Consider the following 21,197-nt stretch of genomic DNA (forward strand, 5'->3'; position numbering starts at 1 on the left):
TTTCAGCATCGATATCGCAATGTGCGAGTCCACAATAGTCACATCGCAGTGATCTACATTAGTCAACAACATAGTGGTAAAAGGTCATATTTTGGTTTTAAGGGTCTCCAACAACAGGCTGATCTGCATGCAATGTCAAAAAACATTCCTTGTCTTATAATGTGTATTTATTTTTACCTAATTATCCCAGCGACTCCCATATGATTCATTCAGCGATTCATTTGTTCCCAAACCCCTCCTTAGCGCGAAGATAACCTGCACTAATTGGACCGATGACTGTTGTGATTGGTCGACAGCGTTCAGCGAGAGACAGAGTGAAACGCCCACCATGGCTTACCAACAATATTGAAGTAGTCAGAGTGCAGAGGGTATGTGTGAGCATACCTGCCAACACTCCTGTTTTTCCCGGGAATCTCCCGTATTTCCAACACAATCTCACGGCAATTCGTAACTTTTTTTTTAGTGGCTAATTCGTACGAATTCGTACAATCTAATTCGTACAATTTAGTACGATTTGCTCATCCTCCAATGACGGTTGGGTTTAGGGGCGGGGCTAGGTGCCACGCCTCCTTTTTAAAATCGTACCATTTCGTACGACTGAACTCGTACGAATTTGTACGAATTAGCCACTAAACTGTCAAAACGTAAAATACTTACGTTTTCTCGTGAGATCAGGCTGGTATTTCAGACCCATCTCCCTGGCATTGGGTGGGTTTAAACGATCAAAACAAAGACTGACATTCTGGCACGTAACTTCAAAGAAGAATATCTGACTTCAGCATTGTTTTTCAGATAAATAAGAATGTTCACTTAGCATGTTTCTTAAATATCTGCAAACATATTATGGTATTTTTATGCTTCAGAAGAGTCAAACACTCACATACAGCTCCTTTAATTAGAAAAACAAGTCTTTCACTCTAAGCTTACCATATAATAAGAGAGAATACGTATAACCTTTTAACATGGAAGTCATTTTGGGAACTGTAGATAACAAGAATGCAATTACTGATAAGAACATCCAGTAATTAGTATCTTCTGATTGATCTTAGCAGAAAAAACCTAATCTGCTCCTTGTAAATGAAAGCAACATTCCAGTACAGATTACAGGAATGAAAGAAACAATTAGAAAATACTCTTAAGCATTAAAATATTTATATTTAAAACTATAGCTGTCAATCAATGTGTGTTATGGTGGTTTTAGCATGTTAAAACTTTTTTTTGCATAACTGTTGCCATGGCAAGGCTATAAACCAGGGGTCTCAAACTCAATTTACCTGGGGGCTGCTGGAGGCAGAGTCTGGATGGGGTGGGCCACATCAGGTTTTCCAGAAGAAATTATTTAATTTAGTCAATTTTAATTTGTGATTTTTTTCATCTTATTTTGTGATTTAAAAAAAAGAAATAAAGAGATTTGGGAAGATTGGAATTTTTAACACAAAATAAGATGGAAAACATAAACAAATTAAAAATTAATAAGAAAATAACTCAATCAGTACTAAATAGTAATAGTAAAAATAATAAAAATATTAATAATAATAAAAATATTAATAAAAAAAAACAATAATAATAATAATAATAATAATTATAATAATAATAATAATTAAGGCAAGGCAAGTTTATTTATATAGCCCATTTCATACACAGTGATAATTCAAAGTGCTTTACATAAACAGGAATGAAATAAACAAGTATAAGAGAAATAAAAACAAATAATAAAAATGGTAAAAAAATAAAAATAAGCATAAAAGCAGATTAAATGTGTTATAAAGGAATGAAAAAGAAGAGAAAAACACAATAGTGCGATCTGTCGGACGTAGCACAGTGTGTGTTTTCAGATTAGATTTACTGTTATCTGCTGTGCTGTTGTTACAGGAAGAAGCAGCAACACTGTTGTTGTCATTTGTTTTGACTACTTTTACATCATATAGAAATATATGTAATGTTTATTGTGTGAGGCGATGAAATACAATGCTGGTAGAGCAATGCAAATGATCCACAAATAACGGTGCGACTTTATAATTGGTCCGGGTTACCAGGGACTCTTATTGCCGATGGACAGGTGTCGATGTGTGACTGCAGATGACTACATTATAGGCTGCATTGAGTTCCTTACTTTTCTTTTATCCCACAGCGTACGCATCACTTTGACTTCTTTTCTGCTCGCTGCGCGCAAAACAATAACCACCAACCAATGAGAGTGATTGTAAATGCAAGAAAGGTGATTGGTTGAAAATATTGTTCAGGACCAATAGTTAAACGTGAATTTTGCTTTGACTAGTGCATTGCTACCGAATAAATTAAAATAAATACCGGGGTCGGCGCAATAGCCCAGTGGTTAGCGCGCTGACATATGGTGCAATAGCACTTCAGGGAGTCCAGAGTTCAAATCCTGGCTCGAGAACATTTCCCGTCCCTACCCCCTCTCTCTCTCTCCCACTTCACTTCCTGTCTGAAATACTGTCCTATCCACTAATAAAGGCAAAAAGGCCAAAAATAAATCTTAAAAAAAAATAATAATAATAAATAAATAAATAAATAAATACCAGAAAGAAAAATATAAATATCTGACATTTCGCGGAACAAGATCCAGCAAGATCCTGCTCAAATTAAGCACTGATTTATATACATTTATATATTTATAGTGCACGCTGGGACAAATGTCCGCATGTGCCCAATAGAAACGAGGCATTCAGCCAGGCACGGAATGGCAACACTGCTGTCACTTTCACTCATTGGAAAAAGTCTAGCAGATGTCCCGCCCCCAAGAGCATTATAACCCACAGTGATTGGTGGGTTCGTTCAGCTCCCCACAGAAAACTGTAAAGTGCAATACATATCAAACTCGCAGGCCGAACTAACATTAAACTTTAAAATTAACACGGGGGGCACAAACTATCGTTGCGAGTTTGAGACCCCTGCTATAAACCTATTATATATGAATCAATTCAACCAGCTCTACATTCATTCATTTATTTTCCCTTCGGTTTAGTCCCTTCATTCATCAGGGGTCGCCACAGCGGAATGATCCGCCAACTAATCCAGCATACGATTTACACAGCGGATGCCCTTCCAGCTGCAGCCCAGTATTGGGAAACACCCATACACACTCATTCACATGCACATACTCATACACTACGGCCAATTTAGTTAATCCAATTCCCCTATAGTGCATGTGTGTTCAGACAGTGTGGGAAATCGTAGCACCCGGAGGAAAGCCACGCCAACACTGGGAGAACATGCAAACTCCACACAGAAAGACCAACTGACCCAGCCGGGGCTCGAACCGACTACCTTCTTGCTGTGAGGCTAACCACTGAACCACCATGTCACCCTACAGCTCTATATCTAAAATGATAAACACATTTAAAGCGTAGAACTTAAATATTTTAACTAAATAAGTCAGTAAGGTGAGCATAAGGCTTCAGCAAAGGCATATAAAATTGATTAGCAACCACAGAGCTTACGACAGGGCCATCTTTGAAGGTTTATCAGCTACGGTTGAAAGAAAATTTCCATATTGAACTTTCCCGACGTCAACTGTTGCGCTGTACTCAGTAAAATATTCACACAATTACGAAATAAGCAGGAGTGTGTGGAATCAAATGTAAAATTTCCCAGTAATGGCTAATTTTATATATACACACACACACACACACACACACACACACACACACACACACACACGCGCGCGCTAAAGAGATCAAACTTCAAATCTCCATCAGAGCAGATCAGCTTACAGGAAACACAGCGGTTCAGTTTCATAGGAGAATCAGCTTACTTTGAGAGCTGAGTGAGTCTGACCTGCAGGAACAGCTCATGCTGACACCAGAAAAGATATGGACAGCTTAGCTTAGCATAACAAACTCTGTCACATGACAACAGGAAATATCTCAGTCAGACCAAAAAGCATTTCAACTTACCACTTAGAGTTCTCTTAAATTGCAGTAGAAGTTTGCTATGAGTTTCCTCTTAAAGGGGACCTATTATGCCCCTTTATACATTGTGTAAAATTAATCTGATGTCCCTGGTGTGTGTGTGAAGTTTCAGCTCAAAATAACCCACAAATAATGTTTTATAACTCTCTGAACCTGACCCTTTAAGACTTTGATCCTAAATGTGGCATTTTGGTGAGCGTCGCTTTAAATTCAAATGAGATTGTGCTTTTTTCAAAAGAGGGCGGAGCTATTAATGCCTGTGCATCAGCATAGTAGCTAGTGTTGTCACAATACTGGAATTGAATACCAATCGATTTTAAAAGGCATGGGCTGGTAGAAGATTCTGATAGTATGATAACCTTGGATAAAAAATATCACGGTTCAGGGTATTGTGATCACTGCTCCAAAATAAGTTATTTTTAAATGTCTGGATGAAAAAAAATTACACTTTTTCCCCTATGAACACAATAAATTTTATTTTGAGAAACTTTTAAAGTATTTTGGAGCAGTAAACATGTCAGGCTAAATCATTCAAATGAATCATTGACTTCTGCTGTTTTCACTTTTGAAAAACACAGATTTCTTCACCATTTAAAATGGCATCTTGGATATATTTTCTGCTGGAGAAAACTTTTTTTTTTTTTTTTTTTATGACAAAACTGTAAAAAAGAAATCTTAGGAATATATATCATAGGAAAGGCATAGTAAAAAATGTTGGTGGTTTTGAAACCTTGACTTTTCCAAACCAGCAGTGTTGGGCAAACTACTTGAAAAATGTAGTGAGCTTAGCTATTAGCTACTCTACTTAAAATGTAGCTTAACTACACTAAAAGCTACCCTCTGGGAAATGTAGCAAGCTAAGCTAAAAGCTGCAAGGCAAAAGTAGCTTAGCTACATCAAAGATATTTTTAAAATTTTCATTTTCAAATCAAAGCAACTTAAATCCAAGTCAATTATATCTTAGTACGGAACAATACAAGGCCTAAGTATTTTTACAGCATCAGAAATTAAGTCATTGCACCGTAACATGTTCTTCTCAAGGTATGGTCACAAGGAATCCTGCTTCAGAAATAACTCCTCTCCCTCAGTCATCTTTCCATCAAGCAAGTTTTGATTGGCAACAATGCCAACCAGAGGTGGCAGTAACGCACCATGTCGAACACCGTAAAACAGAACGTTGAAGAAATCGTCATTCTCGCCATCATATGGATTTACTTTTATCTGCCTCACAGCTCTGTGATTGTCCGTGCAGTCACTTATAGATCCGCGATCGGTAAATGTAGCTTGTGTGGACGCTACTGCGCTACTCGACTAATAAAATAGCTTCGCTACTGAAAAGCTATTTGATTTAGAAAGTAGCGACGCTACCACCACGCTACTGAGAAATGTAGTTAAGCTAGTAGCGTCACTACTAGTAACGACGCTACTGCCCAACATTGCAAACCAGGCAGTCAGCAGGTGCTTTGAACACACCTCCCCAGGTGAGAGCAGTGCACGTCGGACAGTTCATCAAGAATCTACCGCTGGATCTCATCTCACTACATTTGTGATATTTAATTCATCTTGTTGTCTATATCTAACAACATATTCCCAGACTTTGGTCTGAATCTATTGTTCTCACGTGTTTTGGCTGAGTGCAAAGATAAGTTAATACTTTCATTAATGTAACCATGTAAACCGATTCTGCACGTTTGACAGATTCTGATCCTATAATGTATAAACTTATTGTTCGTTATAATTTTATAATGGCCATTATTGATTATTAAAACTGATATTCAGCAATGAAAAAGAAAGGAGGCAGTGATGTTATAGGTTCTGGTTTGTTATAAATATGCATACAGTGAAGATGACGGTCATATAAATATGCAGCTACACGATGCTTCAACATTTTTGATGTCTGTTAAGTTAATATTAAATTAAAATAGGCAGTTCCTTATAACCACGCCTCCGTTTTCAGATGTCGCAGTTCCCCCCCATCCACACTGACACAGAGCAGCAGCGTTTTAAAACCAAAACGGCCTCTTCAGCATTTCTAAAATGCTCGAAAACTCTGGGGTAGAGTTGACGGAGGGCGTGACCGTAACAAAACGTATACATTTTCAACTAAAAATTATTAGTGTTAACAGGGCCTTAAACAGCACTGATTTGCCTTTGTGTTCACGTGCTCAACAGAAATGACTGTGATTGGCTGTGAAGGTCATCAGTTCACCGCAGTTTACTAATTGTAACTACAGATACAGGGACAATGAAATGTTTTAAAGAGCCCATATTATGGGTTTTTGAAAATGCCCTTCCATGTAGTGTGTCACACAGCTCTAAGTGAAGTGAAATATCCAGCTAAGGCTTAAATCTGTAAGTGTACAGTGTTTAAAACTATTGATTCATCTATAAAAGAGTCGAGTCATAGTGCTTCAAACGAGTCGTCTTGATAACGAGTCATTAGGTGTTTCGCGATGACGCAGCTACGAAACACAAGTGGTTGGGCGCGCAAACCTGGGAGATTTGAAACCTGCGGCCCCGCCCACTAACAGAAAAAAAAGTCTCACACACACACACAGACAGACACCGGTCGAATGAAGTCACGCTGTGCAGATGGATATTATGGACAGTCTAATCAAAGATGAAACATCAGCAATATAGCCCAGCCTTGAGCAGTTCTGAGTGCTTCTGAAAACTATATGCTTTCAAAGAAGACTTCATCAGTTTGTTAAAGGAAGGATCAGTGAAGACTGTCTGAACATGGATCAGTGCATCATGGATCAGTTTCTACCCCCATTTCACAAGTGTAAGTACCTGCGATTAAAATTATTGCTTCGTTTACTCTAGCTTGCAAATGATGTATTTAGTTGTGTTTTGTTACTTGTAACCGCGTGTACTGTATCAGGTTAACTCTTTATATTCTCATATCGCGGTTAAAGCCACGTTGAAATCGCGACGCGTGCCGCTTTGATTACGGATCGTCAGCTGTTTACACACATGCAACGGTCAAGTTTCAAAATATTTCAGCTCAGGTTCGAGGTGAGGTGTCTAAATTGCACCCAGCAAGCTGAACTAGCGCTCTAGGCGTGTGTGTCGTGTCCTCGGGTAGGAGTAATGTGTCTGTGTGTGTGTGTGTGTGTGTGTGTGTGTGTGTGTGTCTGTGTCTCCTCGTGTGTGTAATGCACGGGTATTCGCGGATACAACTGAGCGCCGCGCCGCGCCCTCTCAATTCAGCCGCTCCTCTATGGAGGCGCCGGCCCTGTGTGTGTGTGTGTCTCCTCGTGTGTGTAACGCACGGGTATTCGCGGATATAACTGCGCTGCGCCCTCTCAATTCAGCCGCTCCTCTATGGACGCGCCGGCCCTGTGTGTGTGTGTCTCCTCGTGTGTGTAACGCACGGGTATTCGCGGATATAACTGAGCGCCGCGCCCTCTCTATTCAGCCGCTTCTCTATGGACGCGCAGGCCCTGTGTGTGTGTGAAAAGAGCAAGAAGACTGTGACTAGGAGGCTAGGAGATCTCCTCGCCAGTTCTTGGACTTTTTGCTCAATAAAATAGTTAGTCGTCAGTATTTTCTAGTCCATCGTCTGTGTTTACATTCACCCACTGGCAGCCAAAATCCACTATGAAGCGTGTATGCACTGTGACTACTTTTATATTGTAGATTAGCAGCTGGGCATTTCACTCTATCTCACGCTGAAGCCTGGTCTGTGTCGACCAATCGCAGCAGGCTGTCATCGGTCCAATCAGCGCAGATTAGCTTCGCGCTGAGGATGGGTTTGGGAACAAATGAATCACTGAACGATTCATATGGGAGTCGCTGGAATAATTAGGTAAAAATAAATGCAGATTATAAGACCATCAAAGTGTTTTATGACCTTGCATGCATATTAGACTGTTGTTGAAGACCCTTACAACCTAAATATGACCCTATTTCATGTATAATATGGGCTCTTTAAAGCCACGAAGATCAGCCTGTTTATAAGCTGACATATGAGTGATCCGCTGATGAATCGACTGATCTTCATGGCTCAATGATCTTCAAACGCTCCAGTTATTACATTTCAAAACATACATTAGAAAGTTAGTTTGAGGTTTGGTCTTGGATACTTAAGAGTCATCTTAAGAATACTCAAAGCGCTTGACTGATTTTTGATCATTAGTACTAAAATGCTGAAATTTCTTAGCGCAAAAGTTTAGGAAAGGTTTAGCAAATTAGGAGCTACTTTAGCTTTAAGATGTTTTGTGAACACAGCTCATAGAAGCCGAGTTAATTAAAACACAGCTTTCATTGCGACTCGACGGTGAACTGAACTCATCCAGCAAAACAATAATTCAGCGGAAGGCCAGACGAGCGCTGACTGCCTTCGTGCATGAGATTGAATTAAAGTCTCGTCGTGAAACGGAGCCGTCAGCCTGTAATCAAAAGCTCCCAGCTTTTACAAGCAAACAATGAAAGTCATTTAGAGAGCAGGTAAGGAAAGCTTTTAAAAACTGGACTTCAGTATTAAAATCCAATGTCAGAGTGCTGAGGTGGATGTGTGAGCTAAATGTCATGCCAAAACTTTCTGTTTGATATCTATTTTGCGTTGTATGACATATTGGACCAAATATACTGCGATAATCAATATTACTGTCATTTTAAGACCATTTTATTTATGCCACTCATTATATAATACCAGAATGACAATATAATATCATCACAATGCAAGTACACTCTTCCAAGGAGCACATCATATTGTATTCTTAAGAATATTTCATTTAATTATAGTCGTTTTAACAGTTTAATGATCAGTCATTGGAGTCAGAATGTGAAAACGCAATTCCTAAATAAATAATAATAATAAATGTTGACACAAAAGTGCAAGGTAAAGAGTAACAGAGGCTGTGATATCTGCTACCAGATTTACTTTCAGCTGTCAGACACCAACATGAACATATACTATAGTCATTTATAGTAAATACTACTGTGTTTATTAACCATACTGACACCTCCAATAGAGAAAGCGATGTTGCACAATCAGCTAAAATGTTGCTAGAATTGGTTTTTACGTATGGGCGACAGAGCTGCACAATTCACTGAAAAAAGATCGTGATCTCGATTCGACCCCCTACACTGAAAAAAATGATGTCTGCAAAACAAATTACATTTAAGAAAATGAAACTTAATTTGTTTGTTTAAATTCAACCTAAATAAATTGGTTTATAACCACTTAATGTAAAAAAAAATGTAGTAAATGCAAGGAATCATCTTTGAATAACTTTTTTCAGTGTAGACCAGGGGTGGGCAAACTCGGTCCTGGAGGGCCGATGTCCTGCACAGTTTAGCTCCAACTCTAATCAAACACACCTGCTTTTAGATTTCCAGTGATCTTAAAGACACTGATTAGCTTGTTCAGATGTGTTTAATTAGTGTTGGAGCTAAACTGTGCAGGACACCGGCCCTCCAGGACCGTGTTTGCCCACCCCTGGTGTAGACGATCTTAATCCAGCATTTCTACGATTCTGCCAATCATATTTTCAAGTTCAGGAGAGAAGCAAAGGCGGCTGCACGAGTCTTTTCATTGTTTCACATACATTGCTCAGCGACACGGACACCTCCAAATGATTTTGAGTGTGACATACTGTATTTATAAGGTATAATTCACCTAAAAATGTAACTTTTGTCTTCATATAATGCTGTATTCGCGGCCGGGAAATCACACGTGACATGAACTGCTGACCGTGAGCTGTTACCACATGGCGGGCGCGCGTCTACTTTAGTAAACAGAACCTGCATAGGCTGTGAGTAACAGGTAATAAAGTTGTAAATAACATTCAGTCGTGATCGTTTGAGAGACGCGCGCGAATTATAAACAGCACTTAGCAATTAATATGAAACCGAAAGCGAGCACATCATTTAAATAATCATATCGCATTTTAGAGTAATGATTAAAGCAAGCATTTGATCTGTTTTCTCTTTCATAGTGAACACACAGTTGTTCATAAAATAAACGTTTACAGTGTCAGTATAACTACTCTAGCCTATATAATGTTGATTTTACCAGTGAATAAAATGGTCTAATAATGTTGTCAATGACAGATTGCAAGCATAGGCCTATATCTTAAACATAATTCAACATCAGAATTATTATAAGTAGAATAGAATTATTAATAGAAACCAGTAGACCTACACATACTATTACTATTGTTGTTTTACCATTTGTTTGAAAAAAACAATAATAATTGCTGACTAATATTAACCTTTAGTTTACATCTACAGAATCGTGAGAAAATCATGATCTTTATTTTTAAGCAAAAAATAAAATATCGCGATTCTCATTTTAGCCAGAATCGTGCAGCTCTAATGGGCGATATATATTGCATCAGCAAAAATGATCAAGTTCATGTCCATTAGGGTTGGGCGATGTTGACCAATTTGGCATCGTACGATGTCTAACGTGAAACACCGCGATGGACGATGGAATCGTCGTCGTAGGCGGGGGTGGTTGTTGTTAAATATCAATTAATTCATAACGAATTAATTAATTGTAGCCTACCGTTTTCACTACCTGACCCACATGGTCTTTGCTTTAACCATAGCCAAACTATAAATAAATAAAGTTACACACAAATTACCACCTGTCAATCACTTTTTCCGCGGGACTCTGGCATGAATAGGCAGAGTGATCAGTGTCGTTATAATGGCTTTTTCCCACAGCTGGTGAAGGAGACGAGAGTTTGTTTGGATTTCACTGCAATTTGTATTGTGATTGATAACTTCCTTATTTTATTATTATTATTATTATTATTATGAGGAAATAATAACAAGTAAAGATAGGCTCGACCGTTTTGGTCGCATATGCGCACGAAATTTTATCTATGCGACCTAAAAATATATTTGGAAGCATTTGAGCGAGTGCATAAATTGTTTCCGTGCGACCTGTTTTCACTGCAAAATCCTCACCACGTGCACGAATTTAGGAGCTGCGAAATGCATCTTTGCACCTAAAAACGGCAAACACAGCGCTCAGGAACAGATTAAAACAGTTGTTATGTGAACTTGCTGAAGTAAAATAAAAAAGCCTGCAATGCTTGCCCCGCCTTTGCACTCTTCTTATTGGCCCACTGCTCTAGAACTAAAAGCGAATGGATTGGTTAATATCAGCTGTCAATCACTCAGTCAATGCCTTCTGCCTTCAGATGACAGAAACTACAAATTGCAAAAACATAAAGCGCTGAAGATGAGAGAATGAAAATAACACTGACAGATTTTGTTTTAGAAACCACCTAAAGTTACAAACAATGGCACATCTTATTAGTGACCATGTGCTGAAAGTTAATCTACCATTTACACTTTTCCAAGAGTGGTTAAAAGACTTCCATTGGCTTCAAGTCCGCTATGAAAATAACTAAAGCATTCATTGGAAAGTCTGTGGGACGGGGTTTGCAGTTAACAGCGTTTGCCACTGAATCTACACATTTTAAGTGCGAGAGGTACTGTCTAATCCTTCATTTAATCCTCACGATGCTGTCAGCCATGCAAGCGGCAGCTTTATGTAAAATGTAACACAGCTCATGAAAAGACCGTTATTGCTATTAAGATGGCATGCAAATAATAAGTTCATTTTATTTATCAATATAAATGTGGGGCGGGGTGATGGATCGCGATGCCGGCTCAGCATCGTGAAGTTTATAGACCATCGGTGATGGACGATGGCACGGTCTATCGGCCCAACCCTAATGTGCATATGTTGTGCGATAAGTCCATTGATTATTGTGACAGGCCTAGTTGTGTATTTTGTGTGCTTTGACTAATGTTACGATGATGACTAGAGCCAAACTCACTTATTCATGAAGTCTGTGCATAATGTATAGCGCACGGTGCTGGATAAGGAGATAGAATAACCGCTAGGTCTGATTTACAGCAGGCTTTAACAAACATTCCCATGGAAAGCTGATGCAGGGAAAGCTTTTAGAAACAATCTCAAAAGGCACTAATAAGAGTCACTGACAATTCATTCATTCATTTTCCTTCGGCTTATTCCCTTTATAAATCAGGGGTCATCAGAGCAGAATGAACCACCAACTATTCCAGCAGATGTTTTACACAGCGAATGCCCTTCCAGCTGCAACCCAGTACTGGGAAACACCCACACACTCTCACTTATACACTACGGCCAATTTAGTTCACCCATTTTAATTCCCCTAGAGTGCATGTGTTTGGACTGTGGGGGAAACCCACGCCAACACGGGGAAGAACATGCAAACTTCACACAGAAACGGGACTCGAACCAGCAGAATTCCTGCTGTGAGGCAGGTGCTAACCACTGAGCCACCCTATTTAGCATTCATTAATCATTAAAAGAAAACACTGTCTGTAAATAGGTCTGAGTCATTTTGTGGTGGTTTGTGACGTCTCTGCTTGACAGGAAAAAGAACCCGCCCTGTTCCCTTTAGTCTACCATGACCAAATGCAAGAATTCAAAGCTCAGCTCATTATTTCCACATAAGGAAGACTTGATCCCATCCCTCAACACAGAAGCAGGCTTGTGAAATACCAACCAAACTAATAGGAAGCAGAGAAATGTCTGATGCATTTGAGAATAGGAGCTTGAATAAACCAACTTAAAATTCAATTTAACATTTTATTTATATAAAAACCTTTCTATACAAGCTACATAACACATATGTGTTGGAACTCTGAGAAATAAACGTCATGAAACGTGCTAGCTTTACCAAAACACTGGAAATCTGACTCAAAATGGAAATATTCTCTCAAAGAATAACACTTGTGTTCACTTCAAGGTACATGCAGTCCATCAAAGTACACCAGGAGTCCAATTTTCATACCTCGCTTAAATGATCTAAGATGATTTGGCAGATGCTGGATCTGTTAATCTTGATAACTGATCTCTGGCTAATTTGGTTCTTCAAACAAGTTTGGTAATCGGATTAAAATGTCTTGTTAAACTGATCCGAGATCGCTGTATATGTTGTGAAGGACAGATCTATCGATCCTTGAAATCATGATCAGCGATGCAACGATTGGCTGATGGCACAGCAGCGTAATGACATCATCTGATTAATATTCAATTATCCATGCGAGTAAAATCATATAAAATTCGTAGTAAACGGTTTGGTAAATATGACACGCAATAACTTTACACATTTGTAGTGGACTGCATCATAAATACCTTCATGTGTCGAGAGTATTTAGTAATTTATTTAGTTTTACATTTCAGATTGGATTTTCTTTATTATAGCCTAGGCCTATTTTAGTTTCTTAATCGGCGTAAGGAATTGAAATTAATTTTGCTGTCAAAACATGCATAACTGCTTAAATTATTATTCCTCTATAAAAAAACACCAAAAAAAAATAAATAAATAAATAAAAGTCGAATATTGTGCATGTCTATTATCTTACAGAGATTGAACTAGAGCTGGATGGGTACCTGTAAATAGTGCACATTTGTATCTAAAAAAATCCATATTAATAAATGTTCTCTTTGATCCCCTTGGGGAGAACTTTTATTTTCTTTTATTTATATATTTTTAAACTTGTATGTATATAAACATAAATATTATTAATTATTTAATATGAAATATTATTAATTATTATAAATGTGTGTATATATATATATATATATAGAGAGAGAGAGAGAGAGAGAGATAGTATTATTATAGTGTCAGTATGAAACACTTGCTGTAAAGCTGTTTTTGTTTTGTTATTGTTTTGTTTTAACCATAATATATTTTATTGCAAAGTAGAGCTGATAAATATTATTAAAAACTCTTTATCCTGACTCGCAAAATTCTATTAAGCATAAACAATAACTAATAAATAAATAGCATCTCAGAATATTGATTTTTTTTTTTTAACATTTTCCTGTAAATGCACTTCATGTGAGGCAATAAAACAGGAATGCACACGTCATCATCAGGACTCTGTAAAGACTTGTTCACTCACTCGGTTTTCTCTCGGGATGTGTTGTCCTGGAGCTCCAGCAGGTTTATGCTCGCCTGTCCGAGTGTTTTATCGGGTCCCACCAGCGCCCGGTGCATCACACACACCTGTAAGGTGCAGCGCTCGGTGTTACCGGAGCTGAAGAGCGGCAGGTCGAACGAGGCCTCCTCTTTCCAGACAGGAGCCACGCTTTTTTCGGCCACCGAGGTGGAGAACTTCTCCTTGGCCACCTGCATGATGGCGTACGCGTCGTTCGTGCCATTTTTGCCCTTACACCGCAAACCGCGCGCCTGCAGCACCGTTACCTGCACGCTGGTGGGAATCCACTGCTGGCTTTGCTCTGCCAGAGACATTTCTACCGAAAGTCCAGCCCGTGTCGGTTGGTATTGGAGCGTCAGTTCTGCTGTCCGGCGAAAAGTTTTTCTGTTGTGTCTAGTGGTTTGTTAATGTGTTCCGCCTGGAAGTTTTACCTTCATCCGCTGAAGCAACAAGTGAGCGTTAGTTTGAGGCCACGCCCACAAGTCCGTTCGCTTATGGGGCAACCGTGTTAAGGCGTGGCCTCAGAGTGACGTAAATAATAAATGAGCTGGAGATTAACGCGGAGCCTAGAAACAAATCTGTAGGCCCGTGTGTAGAAGACTGTGTGTATACACACACATGATGATATATATATATATATATATATATATATATATATATATATATATATATATATATATATATATATATATATATATATATATATATATATATATATATATATATATATATATATATGTGTGTGTGTGTTTATATGTATATGTGTGTTTTTATATATAATATATATATATATATATATATATATTATATATACACACACACACATAAACACACAAGTTACTAATATTACTTATAACAATAGAACTGTAAGTGTTATATATTAGGCTATTTATATAGCCCTGCTGAAAAAAAAAAACTACTTAAGCCAGCCTGAGCTGGTTTGCTGGTTTCAGCCGGTCAACCAACCTGGTTTTAGAGGGGTTTTGGCCATTTCCAGGCTGGTCTTAGCTATAGGCTGATAAATAAGCAGCTAAAACCACCTTAGGCTGGTTTAGGCTGTGTTTTTAGCAGGGTTGACAGGCCTGGTTTTGACCATAGCTGGTTTTGGCTGGGCTCCCACCTTGGTTGGCTTGTCAAGCTGGTTTAAGCTGGTCATCTACCAGCCTGACCAGCTGACCAGGCTGGAAATAGCCAAAACCCCTCTAAGACCAGACTGATCGACCAGCTAAAACCAGCCTATAGGCTGTTTTTTTCAGCAGGGAATTTACTGTAGGTCACTTTATTTGAAAACACCTAATACACATTAGAATGAATGAAAATTCCTCTCTGCCGGATATCAAGTCATCAAATAAACCAAATGAAACAGGAGGCAAAGAAAAATAAATATTGAAATGTTGCAAACAATGCAGATATATAGGATATATAGATTTAGTGACTCAAGTTGTATATTTTTATCATTGTTATTAGTTTTTTAATGTCTATATTAATTTCTTTATTTAACTTTGCAATTTAGTTATTGTAGTTTTAAGTCCAACTAAATGAAATTAAGATGTTTAAAAAAAATAGATATTAAAATAATCTGTTAACATTTAATTCAAAGAACAACAAATATTTTAGTTTTATGATTTTAGTTTTATTTAATTCTAATAAACACTGGCTGGAGTAGATTAATAACACATTTTTTTAAGCTTTTTAATTTAATCCTGACTATATTAAAAAAATTATGTAAATTCAGAGTTTTTTGGACCCACATATGAATAATCAGTTAATCTTTTTTATTATTATTATTATTATTATTATTATTATTATTATTATTAGTCAGTACGAAACACTTGACATTAGTCCTTTGCTTAATCGCTGTTTTTTGTTTGTTTGTTTGTTTTTTACACCTAATACATTTATTTTATTGCAAAATGGAGCTAAAAAATATGATTAAAAACTCTTAATCCTGAATAAGATTGCTTGCAAAATTCTAGTAGGCATAAACAAATAACAAACTAAATAAATAAACAAAAAGCATCTCACACAGATTACTCATTAAACCAAAAGGACACTGTGACACACACCGAGAACACAGCGACTTCTGTAAATGCAAAATATAGCGTTTTAAAAAAAATTACATGATGCTCCTTTCAGTTTTAGTAGAGATGTGCAATTAAAATGTCTCATGACTAAATGTAGACATTACAGAGAACTGTAGATCTGAGGCACAAAGCTACAATTATACTGAATTGTCATGCTGGCCGTGACCAGTTCTTATTGTTGATGAAAAAGGGAACATGCATGAACAGATGCTGCTGTTTGTGTGTGCGTTATTATTGCCATCGGAAGATTGCTCTGGCATTTCTGCAAAAGAACACTCACTCAGAGAACAACACTTCCACACAGCTTATTACTAAAAACACTTATGACCTAAAATAATGAGAGATTACACAAAAAAGAAAGATTAAATTTAACCAGCCTCTGTTATTCCCCTGTTTATTCACTTGAAGCAGCTTTAAAAATCTGCATTGCATTATTTAAATAAATGGATAAATAAATTAGTTTTAGTATTCATAATAGCATTTTAATCTGTTGTATTTCCAAATGTTTCTTGAGCATCAGATCAGGATATTAAAATTATTTCTGAATTATATATTTAAATAAAGAAATTAATAAGAATAAATTATTGTTTACAATATATAGGGCTGTGTAACTTTATGATACACAAAAGTCTTGTCGCCTATCCAAGTTTTAGGAACGGTAAATAATAATTTGACTTTTTGTTGATCGTTTGGTATCAGAAGTGGCTTATATGAAAGGCAAAGACCTCTAGATTACACTTATTTTACTAAAATAAAATATGATCATGCCTTGATTTTGAATGATTTCATTAGGACAGTAAGGTCTGACTTTGCTTAGACTAAAGTCTCGTCACTGAACCTTCAATAATGTCCAGTATAGAATATGTGGTCATGCTGCAGTGGAAACAGAATGAATATTGTGTCTGACTCCATCATGAGCTTGGAGGACTGCATCCATACATCTCTGCAATGACTCAAATCACTGATTAATAAAGTCATCTGGAATGGCAAAGAAAGAGTTCTTGCAGGACTCCCAGAGTTCATCAAGATTCTTTGAATTCATCTTCAATGCCTCCTCCATCTTACCCCAGATATGCTCAATAATGTTCATCTCTGGTGTCTGAGCTGGCCAATCCTGGAGCAGCTTGACCTCCTTTGCTTTCAGGAAATTTGATGTAGAGGCTGAAGTATGAGAAGGAGCGCTATCCTGCTGAAGAATTTGCCCTCTCCTGGGGTTTGTAATGTAATGGGCAGCACAAATGTCTTAATACCTCAGGCTGTTGATGTTGCAGTCCACTCTGCAGATCTCTTGCACGCCCCCATACTGAATGTAACCCCAAACCATGACTTTTCCTTCACCAAACTTGATTGATTTCTGTGAGAATCTTGGGTCCATGCTGGTTCCAGTAGGTCTTCTGCAGTATTTGTGATGATTGAGATGCAGATCAACAGATGATTCATCAGAAAATCCACCTTCTGTCACTTTTCCAAATGATCAACTAGAAATCAAGTTATTATTTGTTGCTCTTACAACTGAAATCAACAACAAGACTTTTGTCAGGTATTGTACATATAAACTATTAATTGACTGAATTTACAGAAATGGTACTATATTATATATTGTTATGAGGATAGAAGATGACTTAGTGTGTTGTGACTTTAGTAATATCACTCCAGACCTACTCAAAGGACAATTATTCAAAACTGTAATAATATTTCACAATATTTCTGATTTTATAGGCCTCATCATGATCATAGACACTTCATTCCCCAAAGTCACCATCGTGCTTTTCATTACTGATGAATAACACACAATCATGCATTAGCCATGTACAGATTTAATAATAAACATGACGTGAACACACACACACTGTGTTCTTTCATGTGGATAATGCGTGTGTATTGTTCCTGGAACCTGTCGTTCAGGGCCTTATTATAGCTCTAGCAGGGCTTGTCTCTCTTTAACAGCTCTTTAGTACTGAAAAAATGTACACAAGCTGTTACAGGGGTGGTGGCTGTAATTTAGGTGTACCTAAATAGTCCAATATTAATGCCTTAAAAGTACATATCATACATCAAAAAGCAATTATACTTTACTTTTTTTAAAAAGTGAGTAAACCTGTTGTCATTTGGAGCTATTATATTGACCTAAAGATGCTTTGAAATGTGCGTTTTTTATTCAATGTTTGACGTAATCTCAGTCTGAAACATGAAGAGTGGGCGGGGCAGAGTAGCTCCTCCCCTTTTTAAAAAACAGCCAATAGTGTTTTGTTTTTATCACAGCTCTGCCAGTGAGAGTGAAAAGCAAATGAGAAGCACCTTGAAGGGGGCGGGGCATGTCAGATATTAGAGAGCATTTGATTGGTCAGCAGATTTGATGAGAAACTGAAGCATGAATAAAACTGTTGATCCATTTAGGCGGAAATGACAAACTGCAAGCTTTGGGTGTTTATATCAGGTTTACGTCTTGTTAATTTAGTCACTGTTTTGGAGCACACTAGCTTATAGATATCCTTAATGCTGTGTTCACACCAGACGCGACACGAAGCGAATTTGACATGCGAGTAAACTCAAAATATTAGCGTGTAAATAGACGCATGAACATTTTGAGTTTACTCGCTTCATTCATGTGTGAAATTCACTTGACAATAGACGCGGATTCATGTCATGGGCGGGGCTTCTGTCTGCCCGGTGACGCGAGCTCCGTTGCGAAATGGCTAACATGGATTGTATTGAGATAGTAGCTGTGCTTTGTGCTTTTGGAAGGCTGAAAAACAGAGTAGATTCGTTCGGCGCCATGTCTGAGTCTACTAGTTACTCTGGTGCGTTTACACCAGACGCGGATGAAATGTCAAGCACGAGTGAGTCAATAGCCGCGTTTCCACTATCGCGCCTAAAGCGAGCGAGCCAGGGCGAGCCAAGGCCAGTCGCGTTTCCACTATCACTTCCGGGGCGTAATCGGGCCAAAGCGGGGCTTCCTTGGGGCCAGCGTCCGGCCTTTTTCGGCCCGCCAAATACCTTGGGCCAAGGAGGGCCAACTGGGGCTTCGGGGCGGGGTTACGTACAAAGGCGGAGTTTTCCTGTCAGGTAAAGAGAAGACAAGATGCTTTCTTCCCTTACATTTGTTTTGCTATCGTCGTTCTCGTCGCTCGGCTGCTCTTTTGCGCCTTGCAGCCAAAATCTGTGTTCGAAGTAAATGCCGCCGAACTCGAATGTCCTTATCCAGGGATCGCTGTCTGGCCTTACACCAACAGACCACAAACAGTAAAAAAGCAATCGCTTCGGTGTTCTCCATCTTGGTTGGAGCCAGGTTGTGTTTGTGGTTATAATTTGAGTTTTTAGTTCCCGCTGAAGTGGGCGGGTTGTGTGACGGGTTGTGTGACGTTTGATTCGGGGGACGTTCTGGGGGCGTTGTTTGCGTGACGCGCTGCGAGCAACTAGCCCGACAGTGGAAACGCGACATGATTTCGGCCTCATTTCTCAACCTCCCGGGCTATTGGCCCGGCCTGGCCCGATTAAAGCCCTGGCTCGCACTGGCCCGATAGTGGAAATGCGGCTAATGCAAAGACGTGAATAGACAGCCTGGTGCACGATGGTATTTTTATGCTTTATTACAGTCAAAGTAGGTAGGTTTAATCATTTTAAGGCAACGAGTTCACTCACTATTTAAAATTAAAGTAAATAAATCGCATTAAAAGAAAGAAGATGAATGACTCGCCTTAAGTCAACTAATCGCCCTTTATATGTTTAAGTAACTAATATGTTTACAATATCAATATCATTATGGACCCTTCAGGTAGATGTATATCTTTTGAAAGGGTAGCCTACCATCCCGATGAAAGCTTCTGTAGGCTAGCCTACATTTCTTTTTCTTGGAGGGTGCAAAGTCAGACAACAGACGATGGCAACAAAAATGTTTTAAAGCATCTATATATACCAACACTCTACATTTTAGTATGTTTCTGGCTGTAGGTGAAATCATCTCTTTTACAAATACGCCAGACTGTAATGAAAAGCCCTCAAGATTGTATGTGTATACTGAAGTATGAGTTACTGTCCATGAAAGATGAGCGAATGCTGCCCTCTAGCGGAGACTGTGAAGAACACACTCCAGGAAAAAAAAAGAGGATTTTTCTGAAAATATTTAATTATTATCTCAAAATAAGCCAGACAGGACTGTCTCTATTGTGAATAAATTGGGATTAGAGCAGTCAACTAAATCAAAATTTAATGCTGATTTATAATGAATTTGACAATTTTCAGACCATTCAAGACACAAAAGCTTTTCTTGGTCTCTTTCAGATTTATGCTCTTGTCAAAGTTTTTTTTTTTGGATGGATAATTAAGAATTTTAAAAAATATAATTTAATTACACAACGACATGTTAAACTGATAAAATTGTGTGTGTGTGTGTGTGTGTGTGTATACATAATATTAACAACGTTACTTTTGATCAATTTAATAAATCATATGAATACAATTACCGGCCAATTTATTAGGTACACCTTATTAGGTACATTTATTAGGCACCCAGACATGGTCAAGACGATCTGCTGCAGTTCAACCGAGCATCAGAATGGGGAAGAAAGGTGATTTAAGTGACTTTAAACGTGGCATGGTTGGGCTGGTCTGAGTATTTCAGAAACTGCTGATCTACTGGGATTTTCACGCACAACCATCTCTAGGGTTTACAGATAATGGTCTGAAAAAGAGGAAATATCCAGTGAGCGGCAGTTCTGTGGACACAAATGCCTTGTTGATCCCAGAGGTCAGAGGAGAATGGCCAGACTTGTTTCAGCTGATAGAAAGGCAACAGTAACTCAAATAATCCCTCGTTACAACCGAGGTCTGCAGAAGAGCATCTCTGAACACACAACACGTCCAACCTTGAGGCAGATGGGCTACAGCAGCAGAAGAGCACACTGGGTGCCACTCCTGTCAGCTAAGAACAGGAAACTGAGGCTACAATTCACACAGGCTCACCAAAATTGGACTATAGAAGATTGGAGAATTGTTACCTTGTCTGACGAGTCTCGATTTCTGCTTGGTTGGCTTGATTTCGGATGGTAGGTTCAGAATTTGGCATCAACATCATGGAAGCATGGATCCATCCTGCCTTGTATCAATGATTCAGGCTTGTGTTAGTGGTGTAATGGTGTGGGGGATATTCTCTTGGCCCATTAGTACCAATTGAGCATTGTCTCAACACCACAGCCCACCCGAGTATTGTTGCTGG

General features: G+C 38.4%; 1 protein-coding gene across 1 annotated transcript in view; it reads right to left on the minus strand.

Moving 5' to 3' along the window:
* rab11fip1b (RAB11 family interacting protein 1 (class I) b) overlaps positions 1 to 14,361 on the minus strand; it is a 59,833-nt gene extending 45,472 nt beyond the window's left edge. Inside the window, exon 1 of the mRNA XM_056466215.1 lies at positions 13,863 to 14,361. Within this exon, the coding sequence (XP_056322190.1) occupies positions 13,863 to 14,212 (350 nt within the window). The 5' untranslated portion in view covers positions 14,213 to 14,361. The remainder of the gene's footprint in view (positions 1 to 13,862) is intronic.
* Between the last annotated feature and the right edge of the window lie 6,836 nt (positions 14,362 to 21,197).

Source organism: Danio aesculapii, chromosome 10, assembly GCF_903798145.1.
Source record: "Danio aesculapii chromosome 10, fDanAes4.1, whole genome shotgun sequence".
In the NCBI taxonomy this organism is placed as follows: Eukaryota; Metazoa; Chordata; class Actinopteri; order Cypriniformes; family Danionidae; genus Danio; species Danio aesculapii.